The sequence below is a fragment of the Octopus sinensis genome, linkage group LG15 (genome assembly GCF_006345805.1).
Source record: "Octopus sinensis linkage group LG15, ASM634580v1, whole genome shotgun sequence".
In the NCBI taxonomy this organism is placed as follows: domain Eukaryota; kingdom Metazoa; phylum Mollusca; class Cephalopoda; order Octopoda; family Octopodidae; genus Octopus; species Octopus sinensis.
Genome location: NC_043011.1, coordinates 62135598 through 62157665, shown reverse-complemented (window position 1 = coordinate 62157665; position 22068 = coordinate 62135598). Strand labels below are relative to the sequence as shown.

Below are 22068 nucleotides of genomic sequence, written 5' to 3'. Positions count from 1 at the left end.
TGCTTTTAACCAGTACACCATATGCCCGTGGGCAATTATGGAGTGAATTTTAGGGTTTATAAATCTAATATTTTCCTGATGAAGGATGGAGGGTAGATCAGCCGAAATGTTGTGTTTACAACAAACAAGATGAGGCCAAATATGCGTCAAATGTAAATAATGTAAATAACAAACAACAAAGTTATTTTACTGAATTCTTCATTATTTTCAGAATTCAAAAATTAATCGAAACAAAATGGTTGAAGTGATCAAAATTCAAATCTTCCTTCAAGATTTCAAGTTAATTGATGTTTCAAATACCAATTTAATAATCCTTTCTACTATAAGCACAATGCCTGAAATTTTGAGGAGGGGGATAGTCGATTTTATTGGCCCCAGTGCGTAACTGGTACTTATTTAATCGACCCCGAAAGGATGAAAGGCAAAGTCAACCTCGGTGGAATTTGACCTCAGAACGTAATGGCAGACGAAATACCGCTAAGCATTTCACCTGGCTTGCTAACGATTCTGCCAGTTCACTGCCTTAAATACCAGTTTGATAATGACTAAGTTACTCGACTAAATTCTTTATTATTTTAATAATCCATTGAAACTCTATTTAATTTGGATTTTGGTAATGAAAGGATCAGCACCCTCTACCAGTGGACTGTATTATGACGTAAATGAATAAAATTGAGGATTATTATGCATGGTATTTTTGTGAATAATAAGTAAACAGCTTGCTTTCTCTGTAGGATGGATAGGATTAGATGTAGTAGATGAGATGGCAATAACCGGGTGAAACTAGTCCAGCTGATCTCAGGTTCATCCTGCAGAGAGAGCCCAGAGGTTTAATTACAAAATCTGTTTATGTAACAAAGCTGAGTGTGTTTAGTAAATGTAACATATATCAACAGATTTACAATAATTACAACAAAAAATACTTGAAAAAGTAAATGGCTACAGTAGGTACAAGCCAACAACAAAGCTCCCACATGGTTAATTGATGCTCTAGAAATAGCAGCAAAGTCACCCTTAAATTACAGTTTATCATCTTGAAAAGGGGAGCAGTTATTAGTTAATGTAATCTTGGACACTCAATGCTCAACAATAAAAAAAAAATAGGGATGGTCAAAGGGGAACACATGATTACAGGACTGTGGGATGAGCACTGACCTAGGGCTGAACAATAACAACAACAACATCAACAACTCCTAATGTATATCACTGTAATCAACATACAAGAAAGGCATCTGGATGCAGAAGACTACTGCAAAAAGTCTCATTCAACCCAAGACAGCATGGAAAGCAGACATAGCAACACTGATTACACAAACACACACATACACACATGTTCATATCTATACACATACCTACACACACACACACATGGAGACTACAGTGATGTACAACACGTATGTATATGCTCTTTCCTATTATATATATATATATATATATACATACATACATATATGTATGTATATATATATGTATATATATATATTATATATATATATATATATATATATATGTGTGTGTGTGTGTGTGTGTGTGTGTGTGTATACACACACACGCACACACATATTATACATACACCTACAGTTGCCACATACTGTCTAATGGCAAGAGAAGGCACAAGCATAAATACAAATAAATATATGAATAATTAACAAAAACTTCATTCAAAGCACCTGTTTGTTTGTTTTCTTTTTTTTCTTTTTTTTTTCTTCTACGGTTCATATAAAACAATGCCTGGCTGAAGCATCTTAGCATTGAAACACAACAAAGCAATCGCCATCCAGAGTGAAAGTAATTGAACACCAGTAAACATTCAGACTACATGTAACAGAAAACAACTTTACCAAACTGCTACCTCTACATCACAAAGTTACATCCATTTATGACTCCAACGCTACATTTATGACTCCAACGCTACATTTATGACTCCAACGCTACAGCTATGACAAAAATTCAATAGTTAAAGACACATCATAATATCACCAAAAACGAGCTAAAAGGGAATAACTCAGAAATGGCCAAAGGCATGTGTTTGAATAACAGACAAAGACTGGCATGTTGCTATGAGTCTCAATCAGTGGTTCTCAAACCATTTTATTATCTATGGACCCCTTTTGGTCTCTATTTTATTTGGACAAGCCCCCTTAGCCATTTGATGTTTAAGAACCCCTTTTTATAATTAGATATTAATAGCGATTGTATAAAAAAGAGCTGTTTAAAATATTTTGTGTATCGGACTAGTATAATCAGTTCATTGCGCATAAATTGTGGCAACATGTTACATGGACCCCTAAGGGCCATGTGAACCCTAGCTGAGAACCACTGGTCTAACTCCTCTGGCTGCTGGAGATAAGCTCAAACAACTGCTGTGCTGATGAAGACTATTAAGCGAGAAATATGTCTAAGATTGTCCTCTTATCTCCAGACAATATGCCTGCACTTTTCCTTTGTGGCATGTTAATTTTAGAGAATTCTTGAATCTTGGGGTTATCTCCTCTTCCCATGTGGAGATGGTTTTAATTACCATTTGGTAATTATGGTGCATCATTTACAGGTGAAGATAATCTTATTAAATCAAGAATTTCATTAGTAACGTACCAGTATATGTCTATGTTACACATTGTAGTAGCTGTTTAATTAAGATATATATAACTAATAGCACAAGGTTATGACATAAATACTACACTTAAGACTCAAATTGTAATTACTTTATATATATGATAAAAAAAAAATTGCTTTATATTTATGATTTTAAAAAATCTAAAAGAATTTGGTTAGCAAATTGCTGATTGTTTAGTTTATAATTATTTCATTGATATCCATTATAACTCATTTTGTAATAAAGATTGTTTGCCAACGTAACATGGCAGTCTTGGTTTAGGACGAATGTTGCTGTAACTTATCCCCAGGAGACATCGTCTCCAGCTGGCTATACGACACAATCTGTGTCCTTATATTTTTGAACAAGGGAATCTAGCACCCGCTTGTTTGAAAATGTGGGTGCAGAGATCATGTCATATAGCCAGCTGGAGATGATGTCTCCTGGGGTTAAATTACAGGAACATTTGTCCTAAACCAGGACTACCATGTTATGTTGGTGAACAATCTTTACTACAAAGTACTGTTGATGAATATCTCACGTCGTGAGATTTCAAAATAGTAATTTTCTAACTCATTTTGAGTTATTTCATTACAATTTTAAAACTTACTAGTTTCCTTCTATGCCCAGTGCAAATTTTTTCCTTCACAGCACATGGCAGAACCAATTTATCAGAATGCCATGAAGACAAAAAAAAACAAAAAAAAAACAGCAATATGGTGAAATATTTTGTAGCGCCACCAAAATGCACCTTTATAACAATCTGAAGTAGGTGCTTACTAGTAAGCATTTCCATTTAAGAGAAATATAGGAAGAAAAGGAATAAATTATATGAAGAAGAGGAAGATGAATCTGAGAAGGTGTGTGTGTGTGTGTGTGTGTGTGTGTGTGTGTGTGTTGTATAGCACAAAGTCAGCTACAACATTAAACACTACAGTTGTGATACAAAATATATAGTTAAAATCTTTCAATGATACTAGTCATAGAGTTTGATATATGTGACATGCAAAGCAAAGTCATTTATGATATTAACCCTTTCGTTACCAACCTGGTTGAAACCATCTCTGGCTCTGTTGTACAAATGTCTTGTTTTCATAAGTTCTGATTAAAATCTTCCACCAAACCTTAGTCACAATTTATGGTATTAACACTAGCTGAATGATAACTAAGTTATTTTACTAAATTCTTTGTTATATTTAAAATAATTAAAATAAACACAGAGCATCTCAAAATAAATACAGTAACGAAAGGGTTAAAAACTACAGCTAAGACATACTACACACTTACAATATAGTTTGAAATATGACCTGAGTATAACTTTAATTATGACATTTTCACTAAGTAAACATAAAACAAATATATAATTTATCTATGGTTCTTAAACTGCCATAATGATATCACAGCCTTTACAGGTAAGATTAAAATGAATAGAGACTTGCCTCCTTATATTCTGTAGGGCTATGACGCAGGTTTAACAACAGCATTAAATCTCATAAGATATACAAAACTTACAGTCATAAATATCTACAATACTGATATTAATTTAAGACTCATATAGTAACAGTTAAGACTTAAGTCCAGTTATGATATTTAACTCAGTGGATACAAATAAAACAAATTTATGGTAACACTGATATGTGTTAAGACAAGTTGACACTCCATATATATATATATATATATATATATACATATGTATTTATATATATATATATATATATATATATATATATATATATATATAATATATATATATATATATATATATATATATATATATATATATATATATATATGTATGTATATACATCCATCTGTATAAATGTATATTGGGACATCTCATAAATACTACAGTTTTTGAATTGCATGAACTAAAAGTTGGAGGGGAACTGGATAAACTACCAGCATTAACTTGCTATAAAAGCAGGTCATAACTTTACCTTGTCCTTATTCTTAGTGCAAATTTTGAAGAGTGCAGTTCTGTATCTCTATTTCAGTGGGGTGGGATGCATCTTCAGGTTTGATAACAGAAACTTGTCAAGATGCACATATCTTGTAAAAGTTCCTGGCCTCGAGTTCTTTGATCTAATAAAGATGTTCTTTTGGCTATACAGAACCAGCACTTTCTTGATTCACCACTGGCTTAGATCTTTTTATAATGCTCCACTTGAAGGTGTGTGTCATATATTGCTGCTCTTCAGGTTCTATATATGGTTTGCTAACTTTGTGCTTTTCATTTTGTCTACAAGCTCAAAAGAAGACTTGTGATTGGTGTATCTATATTTTGAAGTCACTTTCACACAGTCCAGTGTAGATCTTCTTTAGGTTCCCTTATTTGGCAGAATGGAGGTGACCTCTGCTTTGTAGATGACTGAGCTAACCATGCATGTCTGGTTTAGTGGGCATGTATTTGCATTCCTGAAGTAGTCTGTGCTAGGCATCTGGAATGGCTTACATGAAATGATGTTGTTCATATTAGAGTAGCAACTGTAGGAAACTTTCACTGAATGTCTATTGAAGATTTTCTTATATCTATGACTATCAGAGAAATGCTTTTATCTACATTAATTCTCACATCCACTACAACGGGGCATTGTTATCAGTGAACACAAACATGATTGATGACATGCCAGAGACCATCATCATCATCATCATTTCTTCCTTTTGATACCCACTTTCAATGCTAGTATGGGTTGGGTGTGCCCTCATGATCTAAATCAGATCTTATTTGGAGATGGAATGGAATGCGTCTTACTTGTACGCTTCTTTTTGGCTTGGTTTCTATGGCATCCAGCCAAAGAAATATAATCTTATCATAAAAGGTGAACTTTCTCTTTGGTAATTTCCATAAAAATTCCACATAGAGATTGCTAGTCCACCCAAAATATTTAAAAGCAGCACATACTTGATGAAGAGGGTATCAACATCAAAAGGAAAATCAAATGGAAATTGTAGTTGTGATTCCTGTGGTGGTGGCACGTAAAAAGCACCAACCGATCGTGGCTGTTGCCAGCATCCTCTAGCCCTTGTGCCGGTGGCATGTAAAAATCACCCACTACACTCATGGAGTGGTTGGCATTAGGAAGGGCATCCAGCTGTAGAAACACTGCCAGATCAGACTGGGCTTGGTGCAGCTTCCTGGCTTCCCAGACCCCAGTCAAACCATCCAACCCATGCCAGCATGGAAAGCGGACGTTAATCGATGATGATGATGATAATGATGTATTCAGTGAGTGGAGGTCCTGAGCCGGAGCTGTTTGAGAACCACAACTGCACTAGAAGAATGGTAGCAGAGGCCACAGAAATAAGTGTTATCCATAACCTGAAAATTAATTAGTGCTTGGTACCCATTAGAACAGTGATATAATGGTGGCCACATATCAAGTGACAAAGATGTAGAAAAATGATTGTTCTGTAAACTAGGTAAGTGATAATGCTGGTCACTATGTAGAAAAGTGATAATGCTGGAAAACTGATAGATATTCGAGAAGTGAAAGAGATGGACAGAAACTAGATAAGGGATTGGTACCAAACACAAACTAGAAAACAGACAGTGCTGGAAACAAACTAGAAAAGGATAGCTTTGGTTACAAATTAGAAAGAAAACATAGTGCTGCATTTAAACTAGAGATGCAAGAATGGTGTCTATAAACTAGAAAAGAGAAAGTTCTGGTCACAAATTAAAATGGTGATAATGTTGGGCACAAACTCTAAAACGAACAGTGGTGGCTACAAAAAAGAAAAGAAAAGGATACAATTAGCTGCACACTAGAATAGGATTAGTGTTGGCCACACATCATTTAGAAGAGCAATAAAACTGTTATCCACACACAGTTAGAACAGTGATACTACTGGCCACACTGGCAAACAGAATGGTGAAATCAGTTCATGGAAAGAAAATCATTAAATACCCATCATGGGAACAGAGTTAATTTTATATTCAAAGAATTATAAAAATAATTCAAGATAGGTACACAGCAACCCCAACTTATTTTTTTTCTTTTCAGAAAACATTTGGTTGGAATAATGAAAATATAATTAAATTAAGATGCAGTTCTTATGAGAAAAATTATTTTTTAAATCAAAATAAAAATGAAAGAGAGGGAATCTGTCTTTTAAAAATGATAAATTAGTAAAATGGTTGGAAATAGGTAAAATAATGAAAACTGTAAGAGAAGTGTAAAACTGAATTGAAAATTCACAATGTGGTGAGCAGACAGCAAGAGAAATCTTTGGAGGAGGCACTTCCATCCACCAAGTGTTTTGATCTGTTCCATCCACCAAGTGTTTTGAGACACTCTAAGAGAGCCTGGCCCACTAAGGTCATGCCTTTTGCTGTTTTTGTACTGTTGCCTTTAGTGGGTATTGAACGTGGAACATTTGGGTGACCATATTTCCCTGCAGTGTGGTGTATACTTCTTGGCCCCTAAAAGAACTTTCCCTGTGAATCTATTTCAATCTAGGTTTTCTTCCTACTGCTCACTGTTTAGCGGTTTGCCATCTTTTATTTTAGCCCCAGCAATTGGTTTTCTTTGCCCATAACAATAGTACAGAATATATAAAAAGTATAATTCACGACAATTATAACAACATCATACAAAACCAATATGGTATACAATGGTTTAGTGACTAATGAATGACTCCATCAAAATAGTACATTTTGATGGTTAAAAACATGTTAAAACTAGTTTGCAAGAATTTGGTATTAAAAACCAAGTGATGAAACTAATATTGGAATCATTGTATTATTAAACCCTATGGGGACACACAGACACTGGCGATTCCGCCAGTTTGTTGCCTTAATCCCCTCCCCTTAACTCTCCCAGTATTAATTTATGTAGAATCTGTTGCTGGTAAAGAAATGGTAAGAAATAATTCAGATGTAAAAAGCAAATGAAAATCATCATCAAAATCGTATTTTCCATTGTGGCATAACAGAATAATCCAACATTGCAGAAAAGTTATTGCTAACATATCTAATGCATAATAGATTAAAAAAAAAAAAAACAGGTAGAAATAAGTACACAGTGAAGATAAAAACATGATTATTCTAATAATTAATATAATTTTTGTTTGTGAGGCAAGTACAAGATTAAACCTCAGGTTTGTTTCAGTTTTATTCTGACCTCATCAGCAAAACACTCATTTGATAGAAATAGCTTTAGGAAAATCATTAAATAGATATACAAGATTGTACATTTGTTGGTGTAGAGAAACATAATTGTTTAGAATTTAGATAATAGAACAATATCATCCACATGAAAAGAAATGAGAAGAAAAGCCATGACCATCCATCCTTGTTCACATACAATGTGTTTAAAATCCTATTATCCTTCCATTTTTGCACTTATGTATGTGACACTTAGGAGATCTGGCTGCTGTTTTTTAAACAAGTGGGCCAAGCACACAAAGGCTTTGCTTTACATACATAAGGAAGGCATATAAATCTGCTTACACCAGTTTGCCTGGCTGACAACTGGTTTCGTTCTGATTTTAGTTACTGTTTGGAAGGTTTGAAGTAGAAATAATAAAATCTTGGTATGAAATGAAAAAATAAGTTATTGAACACACAAGTGCTTGAATTTGTAAATCTATCCTACCCACCGATGCTCATATGGCAACACTGATGCGAGACAGCAAATAATAAAATAAATACAAAAAGCCAGAGACTGAATTTGAAGGCAAAAATGATTTTTAGCTTTGAGATAAATTCAGATTAACATAATAATAATAATAATAATAATAATAATAATAATAATAATAATAATAATCATAATAATAATAATAATAATAATAATAATAAAAAAATAATAATAATAATAATAATAATGATAATAATAATAATAATAATAATAATAATAATAATAATAATAATAATGATAATAATAATAATAATAATAATAATAATAATAATGATAATAAGTTTGGGGAAAAAATTTGTTATTTTGATTTTTGAATAATTCTATGTAACAAAAGAAAAGTCATCATAGGATGTATTTCGGACATAGAATGCAAACAGACAGAGGGACAAAATTTACCAAGTCCAATACCACGTGTCCATAAGTAGGGAATGGAGAAACTGCGGTTAGCTTCCACAGGGATATCTTCCTGCCTGTAGACAAATATAAGAACATACATGAAAAAGAAAAAAACAAGAAAGAAAAGCAAGAACTAGTAGAACACAGATTAGAGATCCAATACCAAATATGGAAATATGAATTCTAGCATGAGTAAGAAGAATCTTTGCAAAATAGATATATGTATATGCATATTATATGTATATACATATATATATATATATATATATGTCTGTATACTCACATACACATTTATTACCAATCCTTAAGGAATATATTTATGTATATACACATAAGGTGTGAGGGGTGTTTGAGAACAGAACAATTAATTATCAATATATTCTTCTTAAAACCAATTAAAGGGTTTAATTTCTTTCAGATTCCCCATGGCAGATGAAGCACTAATGCAAAAAGTGAAAAAGCTTGCGTACATTGTTGCCATATTTGAGGAACACAATGGTTTAGAAACTGCCAACTTTCAAAATATTGATTTCAAATATTGGCATAAGACCAGCAATTCTGGAGGATGGAGGGAGTCAATGACATCAACCCCAGTGCGTAACTGGTACTTACTATATCAACTCCCATTAGGATAAAAGCCAAAATTGACTTCAGTAGAATTTGAACTCAGAACGTAAAGATGGACAAAATACCACTAAGCAGTTTTTCTGGTCTGTTAACAATTCTGCCATCTCATTGCCTTACGATTTCCTAAATATTGGAAAACCTAGGGCAGTCTGCTAGCAGAATTGTTAGCATGTCAGGCGAAATGCTTAGTGGTATTTCGTCTGTCTTTACGTTCTGAGTTCAAACTCTGCCAAGGTCGACTTTGCCTTTCAAGGTCGATTAAATTAGTACCAGTTACATGCTGGGGGTTGATGTAATCGACTTAATTCCCTTGTTTGTCCCCTCTATGTTTAGCCCCCCTGTGAGCAATAAAGTAATATAATAGTGTAAGATCTTTTTGTACAGAGTTCAAATAGAATTGGAAGTTTCTGGAAAAAATGTTTCAACAGTGTCAGAGTGATAAAAAAACATTATTGATGTTCAGACACTGCAAAAACACTGCACTTCATCAGGTTCAAATCATTAATGATGATGACGATCATCATCATCGTCATTTAACATCTGTTTTTCATGCTGGAATAGGTTGGACGGTTTGACTGAGGTCTGGAGAGCCAGCAGCTGCATCAGACACCAATCTGATCTGGCAGAGTTTCTACAGCTGGATGCCCTTCTCAACACCAACTACTCTGAGAGTGTAGTGGGTGCTTTTTACATGCCACCGGCACAGGAGCCAATCAGTGGGTACTGGTATCAGCCACGTTTGGATGGTGCTTTTTATGTGCCATGAGGATTCTGGAAAATCAATGAAGGCCAACGTCAAAGAACTTCAGGTGTCAGAGTCGACTATTGGAACTGCAGTGCATGAGGACATTCAATATAAATTGCTGAGGCTGAGGAGGGGTCAGTTCATATTTACAAAGATACAGGAAAACTGATGCATGATGAGCAATTAGTTAACAAGGTTAAAAAACCTCATGAACGTGGCAGAAAATCTTTGACAAACACCAAAACTCTAACAAGGGAACTGACAGATGGTTATGTACATGTCCTTTTAATGACCCCAGAGTCAAAAGTCATACCATGCCACCTCACATCTTCCATGGGGTCTCAGAATTAATACTGCTGGATACATTGAGGTGTTGGAGAAGTTAAGTTCCGTAGGGAAGCATTATGTAGTGGAAGACCACAAGTGTCTTAACAAGATTCAGTACCTTCTCCCAAAGAATGGATGAAAGGTATATAATACCAAACTAGTGGTTTCCAAACTTGCTAGGTTTACATTTGATGGATTACTACATTTAGGGCATTGTTGAGAGGAAAACTTATCAACATCTTTACAATACCATAGCTTCAATGAAATCTGTTGCTGTCCAGGTGATGTGTGAGATGAATAAAGATCATTTAGATCAGGTGTGTCAACGATTCTGGTTCTGCATTGAAGCTGAAGGCAGATTCATAGAATAATCTCATAAGAAAGCTTACTGAGAAGTGCACAAATTTTAATAAAAGTTCACTAGATTTTTGCCAGAATTTGACATTAGAATTGATTTATTGAAGTACCGCATATGTCCTCAGAGACCTCTCACACCTTGTGTTTATATAATGGATAAGAATAAGTCAAAAGTGTATAATGGATACAGACAGTTAGTGCTCAGACCGGACCAGGTACCTCAATCCAACATTAAACAAAAGGAGATGGAATCCAGGCAAACAAGAGTTGGCAACAGGTAATGTGCCGGTCAAGCAAATAAAAGTATAATAATAGAAAAGATGGACGAGCAGGTGTTAAACAGACGTATAAACATAATTAAGCAAATGAACTTTTGCTTTCCTGATTATCCGTTTTCTGCTTAATCATGCTTATATAATCATTTCTGTATAACTTTTTTTATAAATATTTAGATACCGTTAAGAGTTGCGTATCCATCTTTTCATTTTATTTCATATATATATACATACATATATATATATATATATATATATATATATATATATATATATATATATATATATATATATATATACATACATATATATATATATATGTAAACACTTATAGATTATAGATGTTACTCTGAGTTTCCACTGAATTGTTGATTGAAAATTGGGATGTAAATATAGTAAAGGGTGCAACTCATAAAAAAATTAAATTAAATTCTTTCCTTTTGTTAGTATGGAAAAAGGACAAAAAAATAATTTAAATTAAAAGGGATAAAAGTTAAAAAGTAAAATCAAATAAATAATAAAATAGATAATTAAATTAATGATGAAAGCCAAAAATTAGAATATAGAAAATAAAAGAAAAAGCAAAAACGTTATTGTCTATCTGACTGCCTGATAATAGATTATATACATTTTGAAAGCACACATGTATACACACATATCTGTATGCATATGAATACACACATGTTCCATGAACATACATCGACGATTAAGTATAAGTGTGTGAGTATCCCACATGCGCTCATGTATTCTTAACGTAATACAAAGACGCATTGGGCTTATAACTGCATGTAAGGAATATCTGAGTTGGTAAAAAATAGACCTGCGTATCTTCATTTATACATAGAATCAATAGTGTACCTGGCATTGTCTCAGACCTCTTCTAACATATTATTCCTCCCTGTATCATTTGCAATCTCATTATTTAATCCTTTATTTCAATTTCATTTCTAGTCTTTAAATTTTAACAGCCATTTCATCAATTCATTCACAGAGAAATATCCTAATTCATAAATCTATTATGAGTTGCACCCCTTACAAACACCCATATCTCTGCAGAGAAATAATGTAATATCTCTGTGTATATTTGAAGTTTCCCTAACTCAAACTGATAAAATAAATTAACGAAGAAACAATTAGTTGCTTAATTAAGTAGGAAACTCAGAATAACAATGTATATTCTAAGAATTTGTAATTACATCATATATGTATCTATTCACTCTCTATTTCAAGAACTCTATTTTCACCCACATCATCATTATATATATAAATAAATACGCACACATGTATAGATGCATACATACATATATGTATATATATATATATGTGTGTGTGTATGTATATATATATAAATGCACATGTGTGTTTGTATAAGTCAAGAACAAAATTAAACTACTAGGTCAAGGAATGGAAGTCTAAATAATAATAAACTCGTTATAGATGTCATAAATAAATATATAATTACTGTTAATTATTGCCTTATGTTTTACTTATTTTTTATCAACAATCTAAGAAAACTGTTTATTTTAATTTGAGAGGGAAAGACAGACAAACAGGCATGTAGGATGAAAATAGTGTTAATTGAATAAACACACACTTGAAGAAAACAACATCAGAAGAACACAAGACTTCAAGAGAGAAGAAATATAACAGCACAAAGACGGAGCTGAGAATTTCTTACTTCTTTTTTTGTTTTTATATTATTTTTATGAGAAAACTTTGGTTATTGAGAACTGTAAAGATCAAGCTGATAACAATAAAAAAAGGAAGGAAGAAAAGGAAGTTATGAAAAACCAAGGCAGATGGGTTGAGGGAGTTTAATTCTTGGAATAACCAGACTCAAGATGCTGAGTAGAAGACTTGTGATAGCAGAATGGAATGAAGGAAATTGGGAAGATGAAGAAAGAGATAAGTTTTTTATGATGATGGCAGTGTGTGGTATGTGAGGTGGTATGGTGTGGACTGTGGTATATCTTAATCATGATCATCATTAACGTTGTTTTAACGTCCAGTTTTCCATGCAGGCATGGGTCAGATGTGAAGTTTCTTCACCCAGTTTACTGAGGCTAATTCTCTACATCCTGATGCTCTCGCTGTCACCCACCCTCACTTGTTTCCGAGTAAGGTAACAGTTTCCCACGATCAGACGTGTTTTTGCTAAATATTCGGAATGAACAACACTGCTTGTATGACAGGGAAACTCATTTACAAGCTACCATGCAATGGGAAGACAAGAAGACACAAACATACACACACATTCATATAAATAAATATCAGGTGGGGAATAACTTACTGCCTTTTGTTACGGATACATGATGGGCTTCTTTCAGTTTCCACCTACTAAATCCACTCACAAGGCTTTGAACAACATGATGGGTGGGGGGCGGGGGAGGGGGGCTGTAATAGAAGACACTTGCCCAAGGTACCACACAGTAGGATTGAACCCAAAGCCATGTGGTATGGAAGCAAACTTCTTAATCATACAGCTATGCCTCATGTGGTGTAGGATATTGCATGGTATTTAGTTTAGTGTGTGTATGTGTGTGTGTGTGTGGGGGTAATGATATAATGTGCATTGGTGCCATGCGATATTTAGTTTAATGTATTATCTAAGATAAATTATTGGCAGAGTGATCAGAGCTGTGGGATAAAGACCATGCAGTTATTCATTTCAGCTCTCTGTATTTCTGAGTTCAAATCCTGCTGTTTTTTGTTTTTTTGTTGTTGTTTTTTTCCATTATCATTTTGGGATTAATGAATATAATACAAAACCAGAACTGGAATCATTTTCTCTTTCCCACCACACTCTCCCCCCTTTTTTTCTGGATTCAGTATTGAGATAAGACTTCATGTCAGTACAGACAAGGCTGTGCGGTTAAGGTGTATGCAGCCAAACCACATGGTTGGGGTCGTGGTGGAGGTGGAGGCTCATGTGGTGGTGGTGATGGTGTGGTGGAGGCTCGTGTGGTGGTGTTGGTCGATGATGCTACAGAGTTGTAAAGTTCAGAAAAGGAAAGGATGTCTCAGTCAAGATTGTAAAATATTGCAAAAGAGAGAGAAAATGAAGTGGGTGAGAGTGGGGTGCCTCGCAGCTTTCTGGCAATTCAGAGTTTGACTGCGAGAAGCTGGTTCTGGATCTGTTGATTAATCCTTTTGTGAGAATCTGGACAACAAAGACAAGGCATCAGTCTGGGTTCAAAAGAACAAAAGGCAAAGAAGAATTTGGAATTCTTTAGAAATCAGGTTGGGTCAGATTCATGCTCAGTTTGTGAGTCAACGCCACAATGGCCAGGAACCAAACCAAAATCAAAGAAAAAATAGAAACAGTTGAGGAATTCAATGCAATGTAAGAAAAACAAACATCACAAATATGTCCACAATTTTTGAACCTGTGTCTTAACGAGGATCTTAATTGACTAGAGATATAGAGTAGGTACATCTACGGGGTATTGAGCTTATGACTGAATTAACTGAAGCCGGTTTCTTTTTTTTTTTTTCATAATACAAGGTTGTTAAGGAAGTCTGATGGTTTTTAAATGAGTACAATAACAAAAATAAAATTTTTTTTAGTTCAAAGGGTTTTCTGCTGAACCCTGTATTTGAGTGGCAGAATTACCCAACCTGGTGTGACATGATGACCTGACCCTTAAGTACCTTCAATGTGTGATATTCCAAGCTAACCCTTAAGTGCCTTTACAAGGTGACATCAAAACCTGGCCCATAAAGTGCCTTTATCGTGTGATATCACAAACTATCCCTTGGGATTCTTGTTGATTTGACATCACACCTAGACCCTTAATTGCCCTTATGGTTTTGTCATTATAACCTGATCCTTAACTGCCTTTATCATTTAACATTACATCCTGGCCCTTTATGGTGTGACATCACAAGCTGACCCTTAAATGTCTTTAGGAGATTCTATTCAGGTGTAGGCATTGAGGTCAGGTTCTTGGTCTTAGGCTAATATACACTTTTCCCTGTACCAGTCTCAGTGACCCTTAAAAGGGTCATGGATACCAACCTTCCTTTTCTGACAAAGCTAGAAAAAACAAAAAAAAAAAAAGTATTTATTTTGTCTGCCCCTGGAGAGATAAAAGTGAAAAACAGACCACGGCAAGATCTGAACTCAGTATTATGAATCAGAAAGGTAGATGCAATGAGATTTTAACCTGAGAATTCTACTACTAATGTTACCTGCACTGCCTTGACAACAACAACATTAGTAATAGTAGTAGTAGTAGTAGCGGTAGTAGTATAGTAGTAGTAGTGGTAATAGCAGCTAGTTATGTAGTAGCTGTAGTAATGAAGTAGTAATAGTTGCAATGTAGTGGTGGTGGTAGTAGTAATAATAGTAGTGCTATGGTGGTAGTAGTAGTAGTAGTAGTAGTAGTAATAGTATTAGTAGCAATTGCTATGTAATAGAAGTGGTACTAGTAGTAGTAGTAGTGGTACTATAGTAGTAGTAGTACTATAATAGTAGTAGTAGTGGTACTATAGTAGTAGTAGTAGTAGTAATAGTAATAGTACTATAATAGTAGTAGTAGTAGTAGTAGTAGTAGTACTTGTCATACAGCAATAGTAGCTATAACAGTAACAACAGCAGCTGTAGTGGTACTCATACTAGTTGCCATGTCAGTTGTAGTAGTAGCAGTGGTGGTAGTAGTAGTAGTAGTAGTAGCAGCAGCAGCAGTAGTAGTAGTAGTAGCAGTATAATACTAGACTAGACCTAGATACATGAAAGAACTAACTAAAAAGGCTTTCTGATTGAGAATGTAACGATGCACAACTTACTACAAATACTAATAATAATATTAATGAGAATAATACTAATACTAATAATGACGATGATGGTGATGATGGTGGTGATGGTTTCGTTTACTTGTCCCACAGGGTTGTCAGACGAAGGTTAATAATAATAATAATAATAATAATAATAATAATAATAATTATAGAATTAAAAAAATGAAAATTACATTTCTTGGCCACAAGAGCCAAAAATGTGGACAGTAAGAAGGTAAAATACAAAACAAACCAACACAAACAATAATGATAATAATAATAAATAATAATGCTTTTCCTCAGAACAATGGCTGAAAGTCAAAGACATTCTAACATGCCAAACCACACAGAAACACAATCTTTTGTTGAACAACAAGAACGGAGAAAGAAAAAGAGAGGAAAAAAAGAAAACAGTTTAGAACACTGCATAATGTGATCAAATGTTCATCGATGTCAAGGAGCGTAACTTGAACTCTCGATCACCGGGTTTACAAAAGAAAATCAAAACACAACAATATAGTACATATAATGATATAACAATTTCTGACATCTTAGGTAGAGTGCGTGGTGGTGATGCATGGACAGGCAATGCACAGTGAATATGGCTGCTATGGTGGAGTAGTTTAGACTATGGTTAATGGTGTGCCATAAAGTGCATACATGATATGTAAATACATACATACATACATATATATATATATATAATATATATATATATATATATATATATATATGTAGGTCCCGGGTTGATTCGGGGTTAACCACAGTAAATAAGGTACTCAATACATAGCAGAGTAAAATTAATTTATTATATAGAAGGAGCTTCTACAGGACTAGAACTGTTTCATTCAAGAGAAATCATCAGGAAGCTTCCTGATGATTTCTCTTGAATGAAACAGTTCTAGTCCTGTAGAAGCTCCTTCTATATAATAAATATATATATATATATATATATATATATATGTATGTATATATTGAAGAGCATTGGTTTGAAACATCAGAAACTTTTCTATTCTTCCTGAGTGTCAAAATACACCTGCTAGTTGTTCCTTCACCTGTCTTTGTCTTTCTCTAAATTTGAACACTATATCTATCTATCTATCTATATATATATTTATATATATATAATATAATATATATATAATATATATATATATATGTATATATGAAAAATTTTATGAAATTTGTCTACTCAGAAGCATAGATGAAGAGATGATATTGAAAGTGGAACTGAAGAAGTGCTGAACCTGTCTCTGCTCCAAGATTCAGTGTGAGGGTAGGATCTGACTAGTTTGAACATAAAAGAAGCAGAGTATTTCAGCAGCAGATGAATTGTTTAAATACTAAAGGACTAAATAGTCCTTATAGGACAATATTATTTAGATAGCATCTATCAGATGAAGTAATTGCTGAACAGGTTACAAATTTGTAATTCCTTCTTTAAATAGAAAAGAAAAAGTATGGCTTTTAATTGTTATCAGCCAGAATTGATACATTATACTGGCATAGCCTGTATTATAGTATAACCTGTGTTATACTGGCATAACGTGGTTTTTGTGTAAGCATGACCACTCATTTTGGGATACAATCTATATTTAGCTTTTACAGAAACTTGGATAACTTTTGGTAATTTAAAATCCACACTTTCTTCTTAGCCAAAAGGCTGGTCCTCAGCATTTCACCTAAGTTAATAATTTGCAAAAATATAATTATCTCACACACGTACAAATAACCTTTGCAATGCATTAACATTTTATAACTTGAAAATCAATGGAAAAGTTAATTTTGCATCATGGGATTTCATATTATTGTAAGTTTCCAGAGACACATTATTCCCACAACAGAGGAGGTTTCCTGAATTTGCATTAAATCTCTTGTTACCCCTTAATTTATTCAGATAACATCATATACAAGCTGGCCTCTCTTAGGACAATATCATTCCAATGACTTCTAGCAGATAAAATAATTACTGCACAGATTAACAGATTTCTCAATAATGTTTGCGTTTACTATTTAAAAAAAATCTATTCTTGAAGAACAAAAGATTATTTTGATGACTGCTGAGGTGAAATTTAAACAGTAAACAATAAAGTTCTTACACTGAATTCTATAAGAGATTAATTATGGATCTTAATCATTAGCATCATCCTAATTTAATTTGTAATAATCTGCTCGTTACTATCTGACAGACTTCACTCATCTACGAGCAAATCTAAACAAACCTTTTAAAACAGAATCATTGTTCAGTTGGCTGATGAAATCCACTGACAGAAGAACAAATATAAGCAGGGCTTTTAGAATAATATCAAATGACGGACAATTTGTAACTAATGAAATGGATGGTATACAAGTTAATATATAGTTGGTGATATTTGTATGTATTTTTCAACTATTCTTGGAAAAACGAAAGGCAATGTTGATGACATTTGAGATTTGTGCTGAAAAAACAATGAAGCTTTCATATTAGATCCTGTAAGGAAGCTATTGTGATGCTTAATCATTTGTATTATCTTAATTTAACAGATAATAGAAACAATTCTTTTGTTAGTATCCGGTAATACAATGCTATCAACATCATAAATGATATATCCGACTTGGTACTTTCTGTTGGAGAGTATCTACTTACCTCTTAATAACAGAGTAGAAGCAACAAATCTAAATCTAAGATATTTGTTGCTATCACATTTCACACACATACTCACACTGGACATTCACAGAGAGAAGCACACAGATTGCTTTAACCTCCACTAAGTGACAAATGTTTTGTGTAAGAACAAGTTTGAAGAGGTCAGAAGGACTCTGTTGTTAAACAGATGGTTTACCTCTACCACAAGACAATAAAGTGTACCCCACATGTAAAAGTGGGTGTAAATAGGGCTTTAGGGCTATGCAATTCAGATGGATTGTGGTGTGATTAAATGTATGTTGTATGTAAGAGATGTGATTTTTATATGTTTATTGGAATGAGTTCTGCAGTGACGTGGTTGGTGTCCAGGGTAACCCAGTATGGTGCATAAAAACGATGATACAATGCAAATAATGCAGGTATATACAATTGCCGAAAATTTTTAACTGTCTATGCAACAAACAACTTAGAAAACAAAAGGTGAACCAGGTGTTGAAAAAGGACCCCCCCCCCAAAAAAAAAGGCAAATGTCATCAGTGATAAACACAAAAACAACAACACTAACAAGAAGATTCTCCCCTTTGGAAACACCAGACATTAAGACTATCAGAAATTACACAGAAACAAGAAAAACCACAAAATACAAACACAAACACACAAATAACAGTGATATCTTTTATCTTTTGCTTGTTTCAGTCATTTGACTATGGCCATGCTGGGGCACCACTTTGAAGGGTTTTGGTCAACAAATCCCCTCTTGGATCATTTTTTAAAGCCTAGTACTTATTCTATCAGTCTCTTTTGTCAAACTGTTAAGTTATGGGAATGTAGACATGACACCACCAATTGTCAACAAGACCTTCAGCAAGTACTACAGTTACTATGATAATAAAGATAATAATAATAATCCTATCAACTAAGGGTGCAAGGCCTGAAATTTTGGGGAGGGGACTAGTCAATTACATTCACACCAATATATCACTGGTACTTAATTTATTGACCCCAAAAGGAATTTGGTGGAATTTGAATGCAGAATATAAAGACAGACGAAATGCCACTTAATAATAATAATAATAATGATGATGATAATAATTCCTTTACTCGTTTCAGTCATTAGACTGTGGCCATGCTGGGGCACTGCTTTGTAGTAGTAGTAGTACTAGTAATAATAATAATCACAATAATAATTCTTTTACTTGTTTCAGTCATTAGATTGCAGCCATGCTGGGGTATTGCCTTGTCGTAATGATAATACTAATAATAATAATGATCATAATAATAATAACAATTCTTTCTACTTGAGGCACAAGGCCAGGAATTTTGGGTAATGGGGTTACCGACCCCAGTATTCAACTGGTACTCATTTCATTTGACACAAAAAGATGAAAGGCAACATCAAATTTGATGGAATTTGAACTCTGAAGGTATATGTTGCTCAGCACACTTTGTCAGGCATGCTAACAGTTTGGCCAGCTTGCTAATCTAATAGTAATAACAATAATAATAATAATAATAATAATAATAATAATAATGATAATAATAATAATAATAATAATAGTAATAATAATAATAATAATAATAATTAATAATAATAATAATAATAATAAACATATGGTTCTGATGCATGTGCCTGGTGTACCCTTATCAGACGGGTAGTCTTGATGGGTATATTGGGCTTCGTATATTTTACCCCAGTGTCACTTTGATGGTATGCACTGCTCTCTCACTCAATAATAATAATAATAATGACAATCACTATACCAACCATCCAACCAACTGACTAGCATGAACTACAAAAAACACAAAACAATAACAATTATAAACACAAAAATTATAAACAGTAATAATAATGATGATGATGATGATGATGATAATAATAATAATAATAATAATAATAATAATAATAATAATAATAATAATAATAATAATAATAATAATAACAATAATAATATGATAAACAAATAACAAATATACATGCATACAGACACACATTATATATTAATATATTATATGCAATACATATTACATAATATATTGTAATATGTAAACACACACACACACATATACGATATAGACACAGATACACATAGACAGGAACACATAAATGTATACAATTAATAAAATATATTTGAAGAATCTGTAAGAAAACAAAAGTAATTCCGTTCCGAAATTGAAACTAAGGCATGCAGAAATTCTAAAGATTAATAATCAAAAAAAAAAAGAACCAAAATGAACATCAGGCAGGAGTGAACAACAACAAAACAACAACAAAAACAAACAAATAATCTAAAATCCGTGACGATTCCTTCATTCGTTTCTACGGCAATCACTAGAGCAAGGCTTTTCAAACGGGAATTCACCAGGGGTAGGTAACTCGTGGGTAGGATACTCAGGGGTAGGTAACTCTAGGGATACAAGGAACAGAGATAGAAACATAAGTCACATGGTTTTGACGAGGGGATTAACTATGTTTCTTAGTTTTGCTTAGATTTTAATTTCTTGCTTGTTTATTCTTTTGCGTGTGTGTGGGGGAGGTGAAATTCAGTCTTGGTACACAAGATACACACAGACACACATGCATATATACATACACGTATGTAGTAAACGTATATGTGTGTGTCATCATCATCATCGTTTAACATCTGCTTTCCATGCTAGCATGGGTTGGACGATTTTGACTGAGGGCTGGCGAACCAGATGCCTGCACCAGGCTCCAATCTTGATCTGGCAGAGTTTCTACAGCTGGATGCCCTTCCTAATGCCAACCACTCCGAGAATGTAGATACATATATATGTATATATATATATATATATATACACACACACATATATAAGAAGTCTATCCCAAGGGAGTTGGCCCAAATAAGGTGGCACTCATGCTCCAAGTTTTCATGACATTCATATAGCTGAGAGTACAAGACTACGAAATGCCCACCTGAGAGGCATCTGTGTGTGTGTTGCATGTATGAGAGAGCAGTGCATGCCATCAAAGAGACACTGGGGTAAAATATACAAAGCTCAGTATACCCTTCATATCGACCAGTCTGATAAGGGTATGCCAAACTCATGCATCACAACCATATGTGCATGACATGGTGATTTCATATAAAGTCTAACAACACATGACTTTGTAACTGGGCCTAGTTAGGATTTTCTTCAGGTTGAGTAGCCCATCCCACTCAAATAGTTCCTGAATAAGGGTTGTTTAAGGATGTTGACCAAAACATCATTTTTCCAGAGGTGAATTATCCAAACCCCAAAGAATTCCTCTCAAAACATGGCTATGATGCTCCCCCACTACTGCTCATGATCAGAGATGCACATATCGTCAGCCACCAAAAGACATGCTCAACTAGTTATGGTCAAACAACTGACAAGCAAATCTGTGGTATTGAGCAGAATATTTGCTGTGGCCCATCTTTTATACCAAGACAAAACAATATACAGGATAACACTTTCAATCAGTTAAGATCAGAAACCATGAAAGCCATGTGGTGTCACCATCATTATCATCATTATCGTTTAAAGTCCACTTTCCATGCTGGCATGGGTTGGACAGTTCGACCGGGGATCTGGGAAGCCAGAAGGCTGCACCAGGCTCCAGTCTGATCTGGCAATGTTTCTACAGCTGGATGCCCTTCCTAACGCCAACCACTCCGTGAGTGTAGTGGGTGCTTTTTACATGCCACCGGCACAGGTGCCAG

The 22068-nt window shown here is 34.0% G+C and overlaps 1 protein-coding gene across 6 annotated transcripts in view; it reads right to left on the bottom strand.

Moving 5' to 3' along the window:
• The window catches only part of LOC115219741 (histamine H2 receptor-like), a 192131-nt gene that overhangs the window by 1323 nt on the left and 168740 nt on the right, over window positions 1-22068 (bottom strand). For 5 of the 6 annotated variants that reach the window (XM_029789967.2, XM_029789968.2, XM_029789966.2 and 2 more), the window contains one exon: window positions 8632-8705. The exons of the other annotated variant lie outside the window; for it this stretch is intronic. In XM_029789967.2, coding sequence (XP_029645827.1) covers window positions 8632-8705 — 74 coding nt within the window. The remainder of the gene's footprint in view (window positions 1-8631; window positions 8706-22068) is intronic. 6 annotated transcript variants of the gene reach the window in all.